The following is a 15,551-nucleotide window of genomic DNA, read 5'->3' on the forward strand; positions in this document are numbered from 1 at the left end:
GACCCAAAAAGAGGAACATGGGATGTACTCACTCATATTTGGTTTCTAGCCATAAATAAAGGACATTGAGCCTATAATTCATGATCCTAGAAAGCTAAATAAGAAGGCGAACCCAAAGAAAACATATAGACATCCTCCTGGATATTAACCTTCATCAGGCGATGAAAGGAGACAGAGACAGAGTCCTACACTGGAGCACCAGACTACAACCCCAAGGTCCGTAGATAAAACTTCTAATCTAATGATCCTCATATTTGTAAGCTCGAGACGCTGAATCACTTGGAGGGCTAATTTAAAAAAGGCTGCTACTTACCCCACTAAGTTTCCATTCACGTAAATCTAGGGTCACACCTCAAAATTTGTCAGGAAGTTCTCAAGTAATGTAATATACCCATACTTTGAGAAATTCTGCTCTAATAAACCAAGTAAAATAGAACAATTATAGCTAAAAGGGTCTTTTTTTGCTTTTTAAAATAAATTTTAAATGTTTTATTTTATGTGTATAAGTAGTTTTGCCTCCATGTATGTATATGTGTGCATAATACAAATGCCTGGTGACAGCAAAAGAAGAAGGCACCAGGTCAGCTAGAACTGGAACCAGGCATGGCTGTGAGCCACCACGTGGGTGCTGAGAATGGAATCTGGCTCCTCTGCAAGGAACACAGGTTCTCTTACCTGCTGAGTTACTTCTCCAACTCCTAAAAAGTCTTTTAAAACAGGAGTTTTTTTTTTTAAAAAAAAAAAAGACAAATAAGGTTTGAGAGCATACGTGGCCAATTTTATGAATTAAACACTTTAGTACCTCAGCATTCTTTTCCTATTTTAATCATTCACTTCTCACTTTGCAGATAAATCTACCTCCTTCCTCGTCAGCCACCACTCAGATTTCCTATGCCATCTTCAGACTTTAAGAAATACGAAATGTCCCCCACAGGTTCTTGTGTTTGAATACTTGGTCATGAGCTGTGGTGCTATGGAGGTGACTGAAGTTGTAGGAGGTAGAGAAAAAGGAAGGTTGCTGGGAGAGCAAGTGATAGGTATACTCTGGTCCAACTTTGGCTGAACTTCTTTCTGATTTATATCATATAACAAGCAGCCGCTGTAAGCCCTTGGCACTAGAACCCGGCAGTTTCAGCCACTATGCCTTCCCCACCATGATGGACTGCACTGTCGCACATAAACTGCTGTCAGGTATTTGTTATAGAGACGAGACTAACAACTAGAGCAGAATGACTGACTCAACAAGTTGCCTCAGTTTAATGTCTTGTAGTCTAAGTAGACCAAACCCTACGACAGAACCAAATCTTCCAATTCAGTGTTAACACAACTTCAAAACTCCAAGTTTATCTCTTGAGAAGTAGTCTGGGACACTGAATAATCATTCCATAACTACATTCTGTTGTATACTTGTATGAAAGATCGCTGAACTCGATTTAGTCATTTATTCAGTAATTTAATAAGGTTTTTCTTTTCTTTTTTTTTCTTTCTTTCTTTTCTTTCTTTTTTTTTTGTTTAAGACAAGGTCTCACTATGAGCTCTGGTTGTCCCAGAACAAACTATGTAGACCAGGCTAGCCACAAACTCATAGAGATCCACTTGTCTCTGCCTCCCAATCTCTGGGATTAAAAGTGTGTGCCAAAGCCGGGCGATGGTGGCGCACGCCTTTAATCCCAGCACTCGGGAGGCAGAGGCAGGTGGATCTCTGTGAGTTCGAGGCCAGCCTGGTCTACAAGAGCTAGTGCCAGGACAGGAACCAAAAACTATGGAGAAACCCTGTCTCGAAAAACAAACAAACAAACAAACAAAAAAGGTGTGTGCCACCACGCCCAGCTTTAACAAAATTTGTGTTTCTGTGTGCACAGATGCCATGTGTATGTGGGTGCCCAGAGAAACCAGAAGAGGAAGTCATATCCCTTGGAACTATAGCTGCAGTTGTAAACACTCAATGTAAGTGCTCAGAACTGACCTTGGGTCCTTTACAAGGGTAACACATGTTTACGGTTGATCCACTTCTTCAGTCCTATTTACTCAGTAATTTTAAAGAAGGGGTCAACTGTTTTCACTTAGGTCATACATTAACTTATAATCCAGACACAGTAAAAGAAATGGCACTCATAGAACTAAAAGCCTTAAACAGTTTCACTAATACAATTGTATTTCATTAATACTTCAGTTTCACTAATACAATGTAAAAGAACCAGATGCTGTAAGTCCTTTATCATGTAAAATGCAACATCAGTTTAATAACCTGTTTGGAAGGAAATGACCACATTAAACATACCATATGCACAGACATTAATACATGGGGGAAAACTAAGTGTCTATGAAAATACAATATACAAAAGATAGTCACTAGTATCTACCACTAGATAAAAACTTAAAAAGGTGGCTGGACATGGTGGCACACACCTTTAATCCCAGCACTCAGAAGGAAGAGGCAGACAGATCTCTGTCTGAGCTTGAGGCCAGCCTGGTCTACAGAGAGAGTTCCAGGTAAGCCAGGGCCACACAGACAAACCATCTTGAAAAACCAAATAAAATAAAAAGGTACAAAAGATACTGTCACCAGATTCAAATAATTATAGCATAGAAAGTAGGGAAAAAAATTAAGTGATTAAGTATTTAATTATTTAGAACTCACTATACAATATGAAGTCAAGAAAAGGCTAACATGTAGTAGAGTAGCAAAACTATCTCATAGTACAAATGATTTGGGCTGCAACTTCCGTAAGTGTTAAGCTGTGAATGGTAGGATTTGGAGATACAAGTGGAGATTCTAGGAAGACATCCATCATGAAAAAACAGGGACAAAAGTAGGACCACAATACACAAGGCTAATAGTAATGTACTTGTTGGATTGAAGCAGATGCTAAATACTAGAGAAATCAAAATAGGGTTGAACCAACTGTATGGCAGTTACATTGCTTGCAGACCTTGTAAGCTGAAAATCTTTCTACAGGATGGTGAACAAGAAATTACTGCAGAATTTTAGAAAGGAACCATATAAAAACTAACATTTGTAATGACTTATTTAGATAGCAGTACATGGTGTAGTTTAGTGAGGAACAACTGCTAAGAGCAATATATTACTTTTTCACCACTAATGACAAAACGACACAACAACTAAGTGAAGAAAGGTTTATTTTGACTCATGGTTTCAGAAGCTTTAGTCCAGCAGGGTGGGGAAGAGATGGCAGAATGGATACGGGTTGTATCAAAGAAGCAGGAAAGCCAGGCCCATTCTCTGGCAACCCACATCCTTATGGTTCAACAATGTACCAAAACAGTGTCATCAGTTGTGGACCTAGTATTTATATTTGTAAGCCTATGAAGGACACTTCACATTCAAATTCCAATATTCTGCTTCTGTTCCCTCTGTCCACCCAACCTCAGCTATTTCATAATGGAAAATGCATTTATTACAACTTCAAGAGTTCCCAGTCTTTACGCAGTTCAAAAGTTCAGTCTCTTTTGTGACTATATACAACCACTTAGTTTTGAGCTTCCTCAAATTCAAATCACATGCTACATGCTTCAAATATATAATGCCAATGAATAAGCAATCTATTGCAAAGGAATAGGGAATAACAAGGAATGACTGGATCAATGCAAGATGGAAACCCAACAGGGCAAACAGCAAAACTTGGAGCTAAATGTCTGCTATCAGGGGAATGTGGTGGCTCCTATAGTCCTGATATTTGCAATACAAGTGCTGTAACACATGTGGCTGTCTCTTGTATGTCTGCAGCTTTCTTCAGTGGCTGTCCTATGTTCCTGGAATTCACAACATTTTGATCTCTGCTGCAAATCAGGCTTCATCTCCAAAGCTTCAAACATAACTCCACAATGCCTGACCTCACAAGACTTTCTCTGGAATCTTGGTAAAAATCTCTTTTACTTTTTAACTAATCCTTGTATTCTGCATATCTGTGAAACAATACTACATGGACAACTCCAAGTTCTGTTTTCAGCTTGGGAGGTGGCCAGGCCTCCATTTACTGCAGCTTAGCAGCTTCTAATGCCTGAATGGTTCTATCGGGAAAAACGCTTCTGCCATCTTTGTTTTCAACAGTATACTCTGGAAGCTGTAACTTCTTAGGCACTATTTATTTATTTAAATTACATGTTTAAGTATGGTTATGTACACAAGTGCAGGTGTCCATTGTCTATGAAGTTCAGAAGAGGAAGTTAGATCCCATGGACTTGAGTATCTTTTGTTGATGCTAGAACTGAACTTCAGCCAGGCCAGTCTTCTGCAAGAGGAGTATGTTAACTGCTGAGCCATCTCTCTAGGCCTCCCACTACTCCACTCTTTTTAGAACAAAAGGTTTTCAATTATGTTTTCAGTTTTATTACATCCCTGATTCTTTATTAAGATCTCATCATCAAGGTAAATTTCCTATTTATGCAGTGCAAAGTGCTCGGTTTCTCTAATGGTTCTAATCTTTTTAAACAGTAAACAGTCACTGCCATTTATATGGGTCTCATCTCTAAATATATTTCCTTTCCTTGAAAACTTTACATTTTCATATCCTTCTGTTTCTCTTTCTGCTTTTATTCATTATAAATCTCGGTAAGTGCAATGAACCAAAACCATGTCACAGCCTGATACTAATACTGTCTGGAAATTTCTTCCACAAAGTAGATTAGTCCATTACTTCTGAACTCAGTCTCATTCAAATTTTTAGGACATGGACAAAATAGTTAGGTTTGGTTTTTTTTTTTGTTTTTTGTTTTTTTTTGGCAAAATGTTACACAGATGGCCTCTAGCCCAATTCCAGTAAGTGTCCTTGTTCCCCCTTGAAACTTCGTAAGCATAATTTTTACTGTCTTCATTTGTATAGACACTGTTGCCTTCCCACTTCCAAACAGAATGGCACATTAAACACAGCCTCAGTTCTCTACAGTTTCTCTCGTTCACAGCTCTAAAGTTCTTTTACATATCTCCTGCAAATCAATTCTGAAGAACTATAAACCAAATGGTCAGATTCATGACAGTGATGATCCCATTCTCAGTATCAATTTTCTGAATTATTTTTCTCATGTTATGACAAAACAATTCAGGGAGGAAGGTTGTTTTGGTTTAGGGTTCAGAAGTTTTAATTCCATCATGGTAGGGTTCATGATAGTAAGAATGTTTGTTTGGGACTCTTCATATCTCAGAGGCAGACAGGAAATAGAACAGGACCGAAGCAAGGGCCTCTGGAGTCAGGCCCTACTTCCTACAAGTTCCTCAACGTCTTAAACAGAACCACTAGTTGTGAACTTGACATCCAAATGCATAAACCCAAGAGATATTTTAGACTCCAATAATGACAAAGAACTACTATTATCCTTAATAATATAGATATAGTGTTAAAACACTGAACTATAATTTTGGCAGTAGAAATAGGAAAACAGGAAGAAGTTTAAGTTAAACTACAAATTAGTCAATGAGTTAAGTATCAAATATTGAACAGAGGCATGGTCAGAAAAAAATCAAATATGTAAGCAATATTGCTAGACTGATTAAAGAAGAAGATAGAGTAGTAGTTACTATCAAAAGAAGTAGAACAAAAACAAGGGCAAATTGAGGCCGTAAGATACCAAGGTACAGAAGAAAGACTGTTTTTAAAAGTTTAGGGCTGGAGAAATGACTCAGTGATTAAGAGCACTTGTTGCTCTAGAGAACCCGGATTCTGTTCCAGGACTACTTGGTGGCTCACAATTATCTGTAATTCTAGTCCCAGGGGATCCAACATCCTTTTCTCACCTACATGGGCACCAGACATGCATGCACATGGCTTACTTTCATACATGCAGGAAAACATTGATACACATAAATAAATTTAAAATGTAAAATAAAATAAGCTTAAAGTAATAATCTGTACTTGAGTTCTGTTGATTGTGCTCATCCATACCCATCCTTTTCTTCCCTGTACTGCATTTTTCTTCTACATATGTAAATTAAAACTTAGGTAACGGGGTTATAATTAGTTGGTACTACCATTTATATGTGGGAACTATACTCCTTAGTAAATTTTCCAAATACATTTTCTCCCAAACTATCTTCCTCTACTTACCTACATTATTGGTAAAGTTCACTGTCATCAACAGCTCTAAACCTAATTCATGACAGAGAGAATAAAGAAGTCACATAAGGATCTGATAAGCAGTATGTTTAAATCTATAGTTTATCTTGTGATGTTTTAATAAGCCTACAACCCTGAGCTTTGCGAATAAAAACACCTAATGTCCTCATCGAATCCCTTCCTTATCTACTACTTATTATACCATTACTGAATTAAACAAAATCTTACTTTCATATGTAAAATCCAAGTGGGTAATTTTTAAAGACTGGGATAGTCCCCTATTTTTAACTATTCTATGCTTTACATATGAAATGATGACAATATGTACTGAATTTGCCTTTCCATCATTACTTGCTTTCATGAATTTAGAATTAATCTTTGACTTTCTTATTTGCTAGAAACTTTTAGATGCAGTAGTTGATTAAATGCTGCTTGCCAATAGTTTTTGCTTCAGAAAAAGGGGATCATATACTTAATAATATGACTGAAAATGTCTGTCATGATGTTTATATAATTTGCCTTTAATAGCACTAATGACCACAATCAAATCGGGGAAATGATTAATTTACATTAACTGAATCCTTCATTGAAATTCATTTTCCAGGTTCCCAGAAACATAAATATTACTTCAAGTAAGATATCAGAGAAGTCTTATGCAATTACACTTCTAAATTTCATATCTCTATAGCAAAAATATAAATTGTTGGCCATTCTATATACAAATAACATTTTACTGTATACTATATTTACTCAAGATTCTTGCAGTGATGGTCTAGCTTCATACATACTTAGTCCCCTAATTCCTTTGAACTTCACATATTAGAAAATGAAAATGTTTCATTCAGTTAAACTGCCCTTTAAACATCACTAAAATGAACTTATTTCAGGTAGTAAGGCAAGTCTAAACTACCAAGAAATATTAAATAACACAACTTTTTTTTTTTCGAGACAGGGTTTCTCTGTGGCTTTGGAGCCTGTCCTGGAACTAGCTCTGTAGACCAGGCTGGTCTCGAACTCACAGAGATCCGCCTGCCTCTGCCTCCCGAGTGCTGGGATTAAAGGCGTGCACCATCACCGCCCGGCTTTTTTCTTTCTTTCTTTCTTTCTTTTTTTTGGGGGGGTTAAAATAACACAACTTTTAAGAGGCTCATAAGTCAGTGGTTTATGAATTACAGTGTGTATCAGTAGGAAAAAAAAGATCACTTAGTAAAGTAATCCTCTATTCTCATTTTGTACCTCTTTGGCTGCATGAAAAAGACAGTCAAAGAAAAACAGGAGGAAAATCAGAACCCAAGTGATCTTCATGCTCAAGTTTTGAGTGTGTCTATTGAGGGGGGTAGTATAGATGTGTTCATGCGTAGTGTGCATAGGAGCATGCAGGTGTGTCTATTGAGTGTGTCTATCGAGGGGGGTGGTACAGATGTGCTCATGCGTAGTGCGCACAGGAGCATGCAGGTGTGCAAGGACATGGACGTGCTCATGTGAGGCCAGAACTTGACACTGGATATCTTCCTGAATCATTCACTACCTTTATTTGAGACAGGGTCTCTTGGTGAACCTGGAGCTCACCAATTTAGATAAGGTGGCCAGCCAGTGTGCTTCTAGTATCAGTCTATCTTTGCATCCCCATGGCAAGTGTTACAGACACATGCAGCTGCATCATTTTCACCATGAAACTAAGGTTCTCATGCCTGCATGGCAGGCACTTTACTGACTGAGCTATCTCCCTAGCCCCATGCTCAGCTTTATACCTTAAAATCATAAAGGTCAATAAAGCATAAGAGCCCTAGTGATGACCACAGCCTCCAAGAAAACCAATCTACAATGCACTATCAATACCAGAGTTCAAATTCTAAGAAAGTCTATTTCAGATATAAAAAGGAGACAAATATAAGGTATCTATACCATCACTTTCTCTATTAATGTTTTTGACAGACATCACTAATCAGACCTGGAATGCAAATTCAAATAAATTTGTTAGTCCTGTGTTCAAATGAGTACAAAAGTATTGGCCATTACCCAATCCCTTGCTACTCAAACCTAAGACAACAAATAAGTTCAATTTTTTTCCTACATAAAGTTATTTTGGAAAAGATGGGAAATCACACCCTACTGACTCTTTAACTTCCTAAAGTTCATGGCATAACAGACTGCAGTCTTTCACTATACAACCTCTCATCCTCCCAATTAAGTACCCCAAATGGAGATCCAAACAGCAAGGAATACCATTTCGTTTATTCTCAGATACAAGGAAATATAAAACCTCACCTCTCTCTATATAAAATCTACCATAATAGATGCTTGACAGAAACACTGTAAAATTTAATCAGACTTCACTGTTCTTATTTCCTCTTGAAAATAGAATACATGTAGTTCATAAAACAAAGAAAAATACTTATTTATAATCTCAAAAAGATTCAATTAAATCATGTTTGAGGGTTTTTATTTATATGGATTGAAGTTGAATGCTAACTATATTAGTCTCACAGTTAGCAATCAGGAGTGTGTTGACCTTTATTTCACTGTCCTATCCAGAAGAGGAAGAATCTTTTCCTATTGGACAACACTGCTCATCTTTAACCCGACCTCCTAGAATTCCTCCAGGAAGAAATGTCAACACAAAGAGAATAACAGAATGGAGGCAATGGATAAGAGTGTGTGATTTTGTTAGGGTTGTGGAGTAACCATCTTATTGCCTTGTTCTTAAAAAGACACTGTCACAACAACTCATTAAAATGTCTATTGTGAAGTTCAACCCTACACTAAATTATTCTAAAAACAATATACAACTGTTTTGTTTACATTAGCAATTTTTGAAAATGGCATTCACTACTGCCTTAAAATACTTGCTTATAGGTTTAAACATCCTTATTTTAAAAGAAAGAAAGAGAGAGAGAGAGAGAGAGAGAGAGAGAGAGAGAGAGAGAGAGAGAGAAAGGAGCCCACAGTCCTGTATTGCTCTCTCAAACAGCAGCTCACAGCCTCCTCAACTGGGATTATTGTACAGTTTAGCATATTTGTACATAATAAACCAGCTCTTAGAATACTTTAAATATTATAATTTTCAATAAATATTTGCAGACTTAATCTCATGCAATGAAACACTTGCACATGGCAATGATAAGAGAACAACACCTTCAGATAGTCCTCTTGTGCTAACACCCAAGTAGACACTAGCAAATCCTAATAACCTGTTGACTAAAAATGTTCTGTTAACTGCCTATGATAATTATATTAGTCTTTCACTGTGCTTATGCTATGTTTTATTACTGCTGTCAATATTAATAAAGTAGCAGACTCATAATTTAAAAGCTAAAACAACCTGCAAGGTCATTCAGTATAACTTTCATTTTATAAGTGAGGAAATGAAGGCGTACTTTTTTCAGGATCCATATTTTGACATGTGTCATTTCTCTCCCTGGTCAGTCCCCAACTGGACATGAGAAGTTTCACTGCACATTTTCCTCCCTAGGTTAACAGCAGAGCAAATTAACGTTCCTTAAATACCAGTGTTTATTTAGCATAGCACTTTGTATATATCAGATATTCAGTTGAGTACTGCTCTTTCTTAAGTGTTCCAACTTTAGTAAATGACAATGTTTAATGTTTTCAAAATTTTAGGTAAAAGCAAGTTGATGTAATTTTTATTCAAAGCACACCTTTCATGACAATATTTCTGTTCTTCCTACCAGCTCATTTCTCCCCTAAATCTCTAAAGAGACAGTAGTCACATCAGTTTGGATACACCATCATTCAAGAAATCTTCCAGGGGGGAAGAGCTAATTGGTCAATTATTTAAACACATACATATCATTAGTTAAACTAAATAGGACCAGAAATATGACGGGTTTGAAATTGCTTAACTTGCCTTTTTGGATAACAGGGAAGACAATTTCTTTCTGGAATCAGAGCCAGTTAGTGCTGGGACACAAATATCAGAGCTGGCCTCAATACAGACAAGCAAAAGCAAGCCAAGTCTTTTCCGTGCTGATTACAGAAGACTAGCTAACTTCAGGGCAGGGAGCATTTAACCAACTAAACTAAAATACATGCAAGACAAAAAAGATCCTGGGCTTAAAATAAACTAAAGATATGAGCTACTTAATAGCACATGTTTCCCACTAAAGCTGGATGAATAACAATTATTTCTTACAGCGCTAATAAACTGCATGTCTCAAGGACAAAACTACTACTGAGATCTGTGCCAGAGGACAGAAAACAGGACTAATATGGTATTACTGTGTAAATGTTATAGACTATCATATGCTCTACTCTTTGTATTAAAATGGAAATGAGATTAATCATTTAATATTGAGATGCTTATTGCCATAACAATAAGAAACCAAAACAAAATTAATTGGGTATAAATGATAATCTAGAAAACACCCAAAGTAATTCTTTGCCTACAATTTTGGTCTAAAATACACCAGAATTGAATAAAGAAATACTGATACATCTTACTGTTTAAAGACTTGTAAGGCTTAACTGAAAAAAATTACTATAAGAATCTCAGGTTTTTGAGTACAGCATTAAAATATTTTCTACAATAAAATGTTAGGACTTCTTTTTATATTTTTTAAGGTGGAAGTTGGTTAGCTAGGTTATAACCTAATAGCAAATACAAGTCACTCCAACCCCATGTACATTTCTTCCTTCATTCCCTTTGATGCAGTGCCAAGTATCTGGGGATAACCCATAGCCTTCCTTATACAAGTTAGGTAAGTGCTCTACCCCCTACATCCTCGGCCCATGATCTATTCTTTTTTGTTTTGTTTTGAGACAGGGTCTCTCTTTGTAGCTCTGGACTCACAGTATTCTTCAGTTTCAGCCTCCTGAGTGCTAGGATTAAAGGTGTGCACCACATCCAGTCCATGATCTATTCTTAAAGCTAACTAAATAAACAGAAGAGATCTCAAATACTATTATAATGGTTTCTAAAAAAAAAAAAAAAAAAAAAAAAAACAAACCCAGGCAGTGGTGGCGCCACCTTTAATCCCACACCTTTAGTGAGGTAGAGATAGGCGGATATCTGTGAATTCGAGGCTAGCCTGGTCTATAACAGCTAGTTCCAAGACAGGCTCCAAAGCTACAGAGAAACCCTGTCTCGAAAAAACAAAACAACAAAAAAAGAGGAAGCCTAGTTTGATAGTGCACGCCTAGAATCCCAGCACTAGGTAGGCAGAGGTAGGAGGATCTCTCTATGAGTTCAAGGACAGCCTAGTCTATATAGCAATCTCCAGGACAGCCAAGACTACATAGAGGGACCCTGTCCCAAATAATAGGGGTAGGTAGCAAAATTTTTGTTGTTTAAATTAAATAGAAATTTTCATACTTTTTTCCAAGGGAGAAGTCACTGAGAAGGGAAAACGTAAGTAACCAAAGGGAAGTGCAATATAAATTAAAGAAGTTCATACTTATTTGGCTATAACTTTGTCTTAACTTGTCAGTATGAGTCTTCCTGTAGAAAAAAAAAAGATTAAGGTACCAGGTATCACAGCACGAGGGGCTAAGGCAGTAGGATCATGAATGCCAAGCCAGCCAGGGTCATAGATCAAAACCCTATTCAAAAAAACAAAAAGTAAAACTCCGCGTGTCTACTATTTTAATACTGTCTTCCTTTCTCCCTCATTTGAGAAAAAGATTATTTCCAAATTATACTATTTATAAAATATAAATAACATTCTTATGGCCTAATCAGAATTAAAAGACCTCCACAAATAAAAATCATTTTAAGTGAGGCATATAAGTAATTTGGAGCCTTTGTCTATGGAATGGGAAGAAATAAAGAAAATACAGACAACAGCCAGGTTTGTTAACCTAAACATAATTTGAACATACTCACAAAAATATTAATACAAATATAACACTATCAAGTTAGAAGTATATGTTCGAGAATTACTTTAAAAGCCCACGCTATTTCTAACTCTTGAGAAATAGTTTTAATCTCATTAAATACTACATCTCAATGTTGAATAATTATTCCTCTTTAGAGACATATTTAATGCTTGAAATACAATGGAATACTTTTATCAAATAGCATTTAATAAATGGAATAAATTAATTGTGAGCCAAGATAATAAATAACTCATTGTCCAGCTAAAGGCCTACATCACATACTATATTTATATTTGTAGAGTAGGAGGGCAAGTACAGACTTGTTTGTGACCTGCAAGCCCATAGTTTAGAAACTACAATCAACCTAAATGCAAAAACAAGTTGATAATTCTTAAATGCCACATTTCTTTCAAATCTCATTTTAACTGTTAATAATGGAACTGAAGGAAGACATTGAAACTGACAATCTCTCAGAACATTACCGGATGATTTTAAAAAATGGTGGAAAAAGTATTGCTTAAAAAATAATGAAACAACATACATATAGAATTATAGTTACATCTATTAAAACCAGTTTTAATTTATTTTAAAAATATTATCTTTTAGATAGCAGCAGTGAGTTAGGCATGAAAATATATGCCCTTAGACCAGAACTTGGAAGGCAGGACTTCTACGTTAAAGGCCAGCCAGGGTCACATAGTAAGCCCTACACTTAAAAAAAAAAAAAAAAGTAACAATGAAACTTTCACTTTTTAACATCTGTATTTTATATAGTTATTTGACAAATAATACGAATCCATTCTTGTGAAGGAGTTACAAGTCTTTATTAAATATGATCACTAATATTTATTATCCACCAAAGTGGTTTGTTATTCTCAAGTTTTCAATATAAAGAAATAAGGAATATTTTTTGCAAATAGAATTACTAAAATTGGAAATGAAATGCTATGTCATTACAAAATGAAGATATAGAACAGAACACTTTGATATTAAGATGTTTGCTGATTAATTTTTCAGAGCCAAATCAAAAATTTGAAGAGTACTCCCTGTACTTGAGAAGTTTTTTCATGTGAAAGCCAGCATACCTCAGTTGTAATAGATGTGCAAATATCATTACCAATGAGTGAATTAAATTACAACCTAGCAAAAATAAACAAACAAAAGACACTCTACAGTCACCATTATTCCAACAATCTCCTCAGTGCCTATCAACTCACTCTGTGGAACTCTAAAGAAAAAATTCTTCTCCTTTACTGTTTTCATAATAAAACAGCCTTACTAGTTTAACCTTTAAATTTTACCTTTCTTAAAAGATTTGAGTCCTTTAACTGAAATGCCCCCTTTTTGAGGCTAAAAAAACAAGGGTGTTTTACTTCAATTCAATTGTGATCTCTGGGACCCTAAGTTACATTATCTAGTGATAAAACATCTGGCTTTATAGACCCCCCCAAGCCAGAAATTAATCATACCTTTATTAAATTATAGCTTTGAAAGCAGGGTGAAAGTATCTGCAGAGGTCTCCCCGACCCTGCCAAACACACACACACACACACACACACACACACACACACACACACACGTGCGCACATGCACTTCACACACCTGACCTAGCCCAGATGCCACATAACTATTGTCAGTCTTAAAAAATTCTTTTTCAAATAATTAAGTTTCATATTAAAATAAAAAATGAAAGCAAGCTACTCAGCTGTCAACTACTGTGTAGCAGGAAAGTAGCAGAGTCTGCACTGACCTACTTCATATTAGCATCATGACATGGAAGCAGGCCAGGAAAATAATGAAAATTACTATACAACAGCTCTTAATTTTGTATTTAAAATTGGTTACTGTCTTGATATGTTCAACTGCTTTACATAGAATGCTAGCTGCTTTATGATACCTTTGTCCTTAAATTGCAAGTTTTGTTATTTTAATAGTTATATTCAATGAGGAACCTGCCAGATACACGCTCAAAAATCAAGGCTGTTTTTTTCACATCATACTTAATTCTATTTTAAAATTTCTATTAAAAGCAATCTTAGACCAAATCCCAAATATTGCTTTCCATTTTAAAAATAGTACCACGCTTTAAAAAAACTCAGATAATAAAGAATCCTACAAAATATTAATGCAAGTTCACATTCAAACAACATTTGCAATGATTCTAATAGAAGATGGACATATCTCTGTGTATTTATTAATACTGTTATCAGTCTTTAAGAGTTCAGCTAACACTGAAATACAGCAAATTCCCACAAGAAATACAGAACTAGGAAAGGATGCTCCATCTAGTTTCTTTTTAATAATTACACAAAATGGCAAGATCGTTTACATTAAAAAAATTCACTTTACTGTGTAAATTAACACGTTAAAATAAAAACACTTTATGCTAAAGCAGCATTTCCTTTACAGTCAATGCAAAATAAGTAAATAAATAAATTCCCCAGAAGGGAAATTCGGAGCGAGGATAAAGGAGGCAAACCCATCCAGAAACAGCGGCTATCCCAACTGAATGGAAAAGGCACGTTAGGTTTTATGCTGCATATCAATGTCGTTGCGTACAAATGTCTCGTTCGGTCAAAATTCACAATTCACTCCTCCTTCCTCCTTCTATGACTACAAAAGCAGTCAACACATTGCCCATGCCAAGTTCCCAGTTCATGCCACGCTCGTGCAATGACTTAATCTTGACCCATATTTCCCTCAGTGTACGTGGAAAATGCACAAATAACTTGTTTATCTGCTTACAATCGAGGAGGGGAGGGAAGCATGGTGTGTGTGCGGGTGTGTGTGTCTAAGGAGACAGGGGTGGGTGCAACCTCCCCCGCCCCCCCGCCAGAGGTGCCACAGCCATGCACCCGAGCCGGCCGTGGAAACCCACCTTCAATGAATGCAGCAGCCTGCGCTCTGGGTGCCGCCGCCCCCCACCCCCTTTGCAGCAGAAAGGTGCCTAGGCTGTTTCTACCCCAGCGATGGAGGATCCTCTTACCAGATGGAGTTCTTGATCTTGTGTTGCAGAGCGCTGGCCTCGGTCCCTGGCAGCCCGGGCACAAGAGCTGGCAGAGCCACCCCGGGGTTGGGGGCGCTGAGGGGAAACTGCTGATGGGCATCGGGCTGCTGTGGTGGCGGCTGTTGTTGTTCCTCTGCCATCGCTGCTGGAGGGGAGGGAGGGAGGGAAGATGGGGGCGCGGGGAAGGGTGAGGGAAGAGACGCGGAGGGGAGGACGACGAGGGGAGGAGGAGGGGGAGGGGAGGAAGAGGAGGAGGAGGAAGGAAGCTGGATAAGCTAGGCCTATACCCCAGGGCTCGAGTGAGTCGCTTTCGCCGGCCGCCTGAGGGACATCCCCGGGGAGACCGAGCGGCTCCTCACGGCTCTCCTCACGGTTCCTCTCCCCGTTTTCCTTGCGGTTCTCGTCACGGTTCCACTCCGGGTTCTCCTCCACGGCCCCGCGCGTCACCGCGGCAGAGGCATGGCGGCGCCCCTCAGCCCCCCGTCAGCGGCCGGGGCTGGGGGGGCGTCTGAAAAACGAGGTCCGTGGCCAGGCGCCCCCTCCGCCCCCAAGTCCAACCCGACGGGTCTCTCCGGGGCCTGCCTCCCCGGCCGCCCTTCCCCGGGGGCCTGGCGCCTCCGAGCTCCCCCGCGCCACTC

General features: G+C 37.8%; 1 protein-coding gene across 2 annotated transcripts in view; it reads right to left on the reverse strand.

The window, feature by feature from the left end:
* Positions 1–15,545, reverse strand: part of Rfx7 (regulatory factor X7) — an 81,147-nt gene extending 65,602 nt beyond the window's left edge. Inside the window, exons 1-2 of one of the 2 annotated variants that reach the window (XM_026779122.1) lie at positions 15,201–15,545; positions 14,893–15,055 (exon numbers count right to left, since the gene is read on the reverse strand). In XM_026779122.1, coding sequence (XP_026634923.1) covers positions 14,893–15,053 — 161 coding nt within the window. In that variant the 5' untranslated portion in view covers positions 15,054–15,055; positions 15,201–15,545. Of the gene's footprint in view, positions 1–14,892 lie in introns of both variants that reach the window. The other variant, XM_005347645.3, reaches the window with a different exon arrangement.
* Positions 15,546–15,551: the final 6 nt, after the last annotated feature.

This window comes from Microtus ochrogaster, chromosome 5 (genome assembly GCF_000317375.1).
Source record: "Microtus ochrogaster isolate Prairie Vole_2 chromosome 5, MicOch1.0, whole genome shotgun sequence".
In the NCBI taxonomy this organism is placed as follows: domain Eukaryota; kingdom Metazoa; phylum Chordata; class Mammalia; order Rodentia; family Cricetidae; genus Microtus; species Microtus ochrogaster.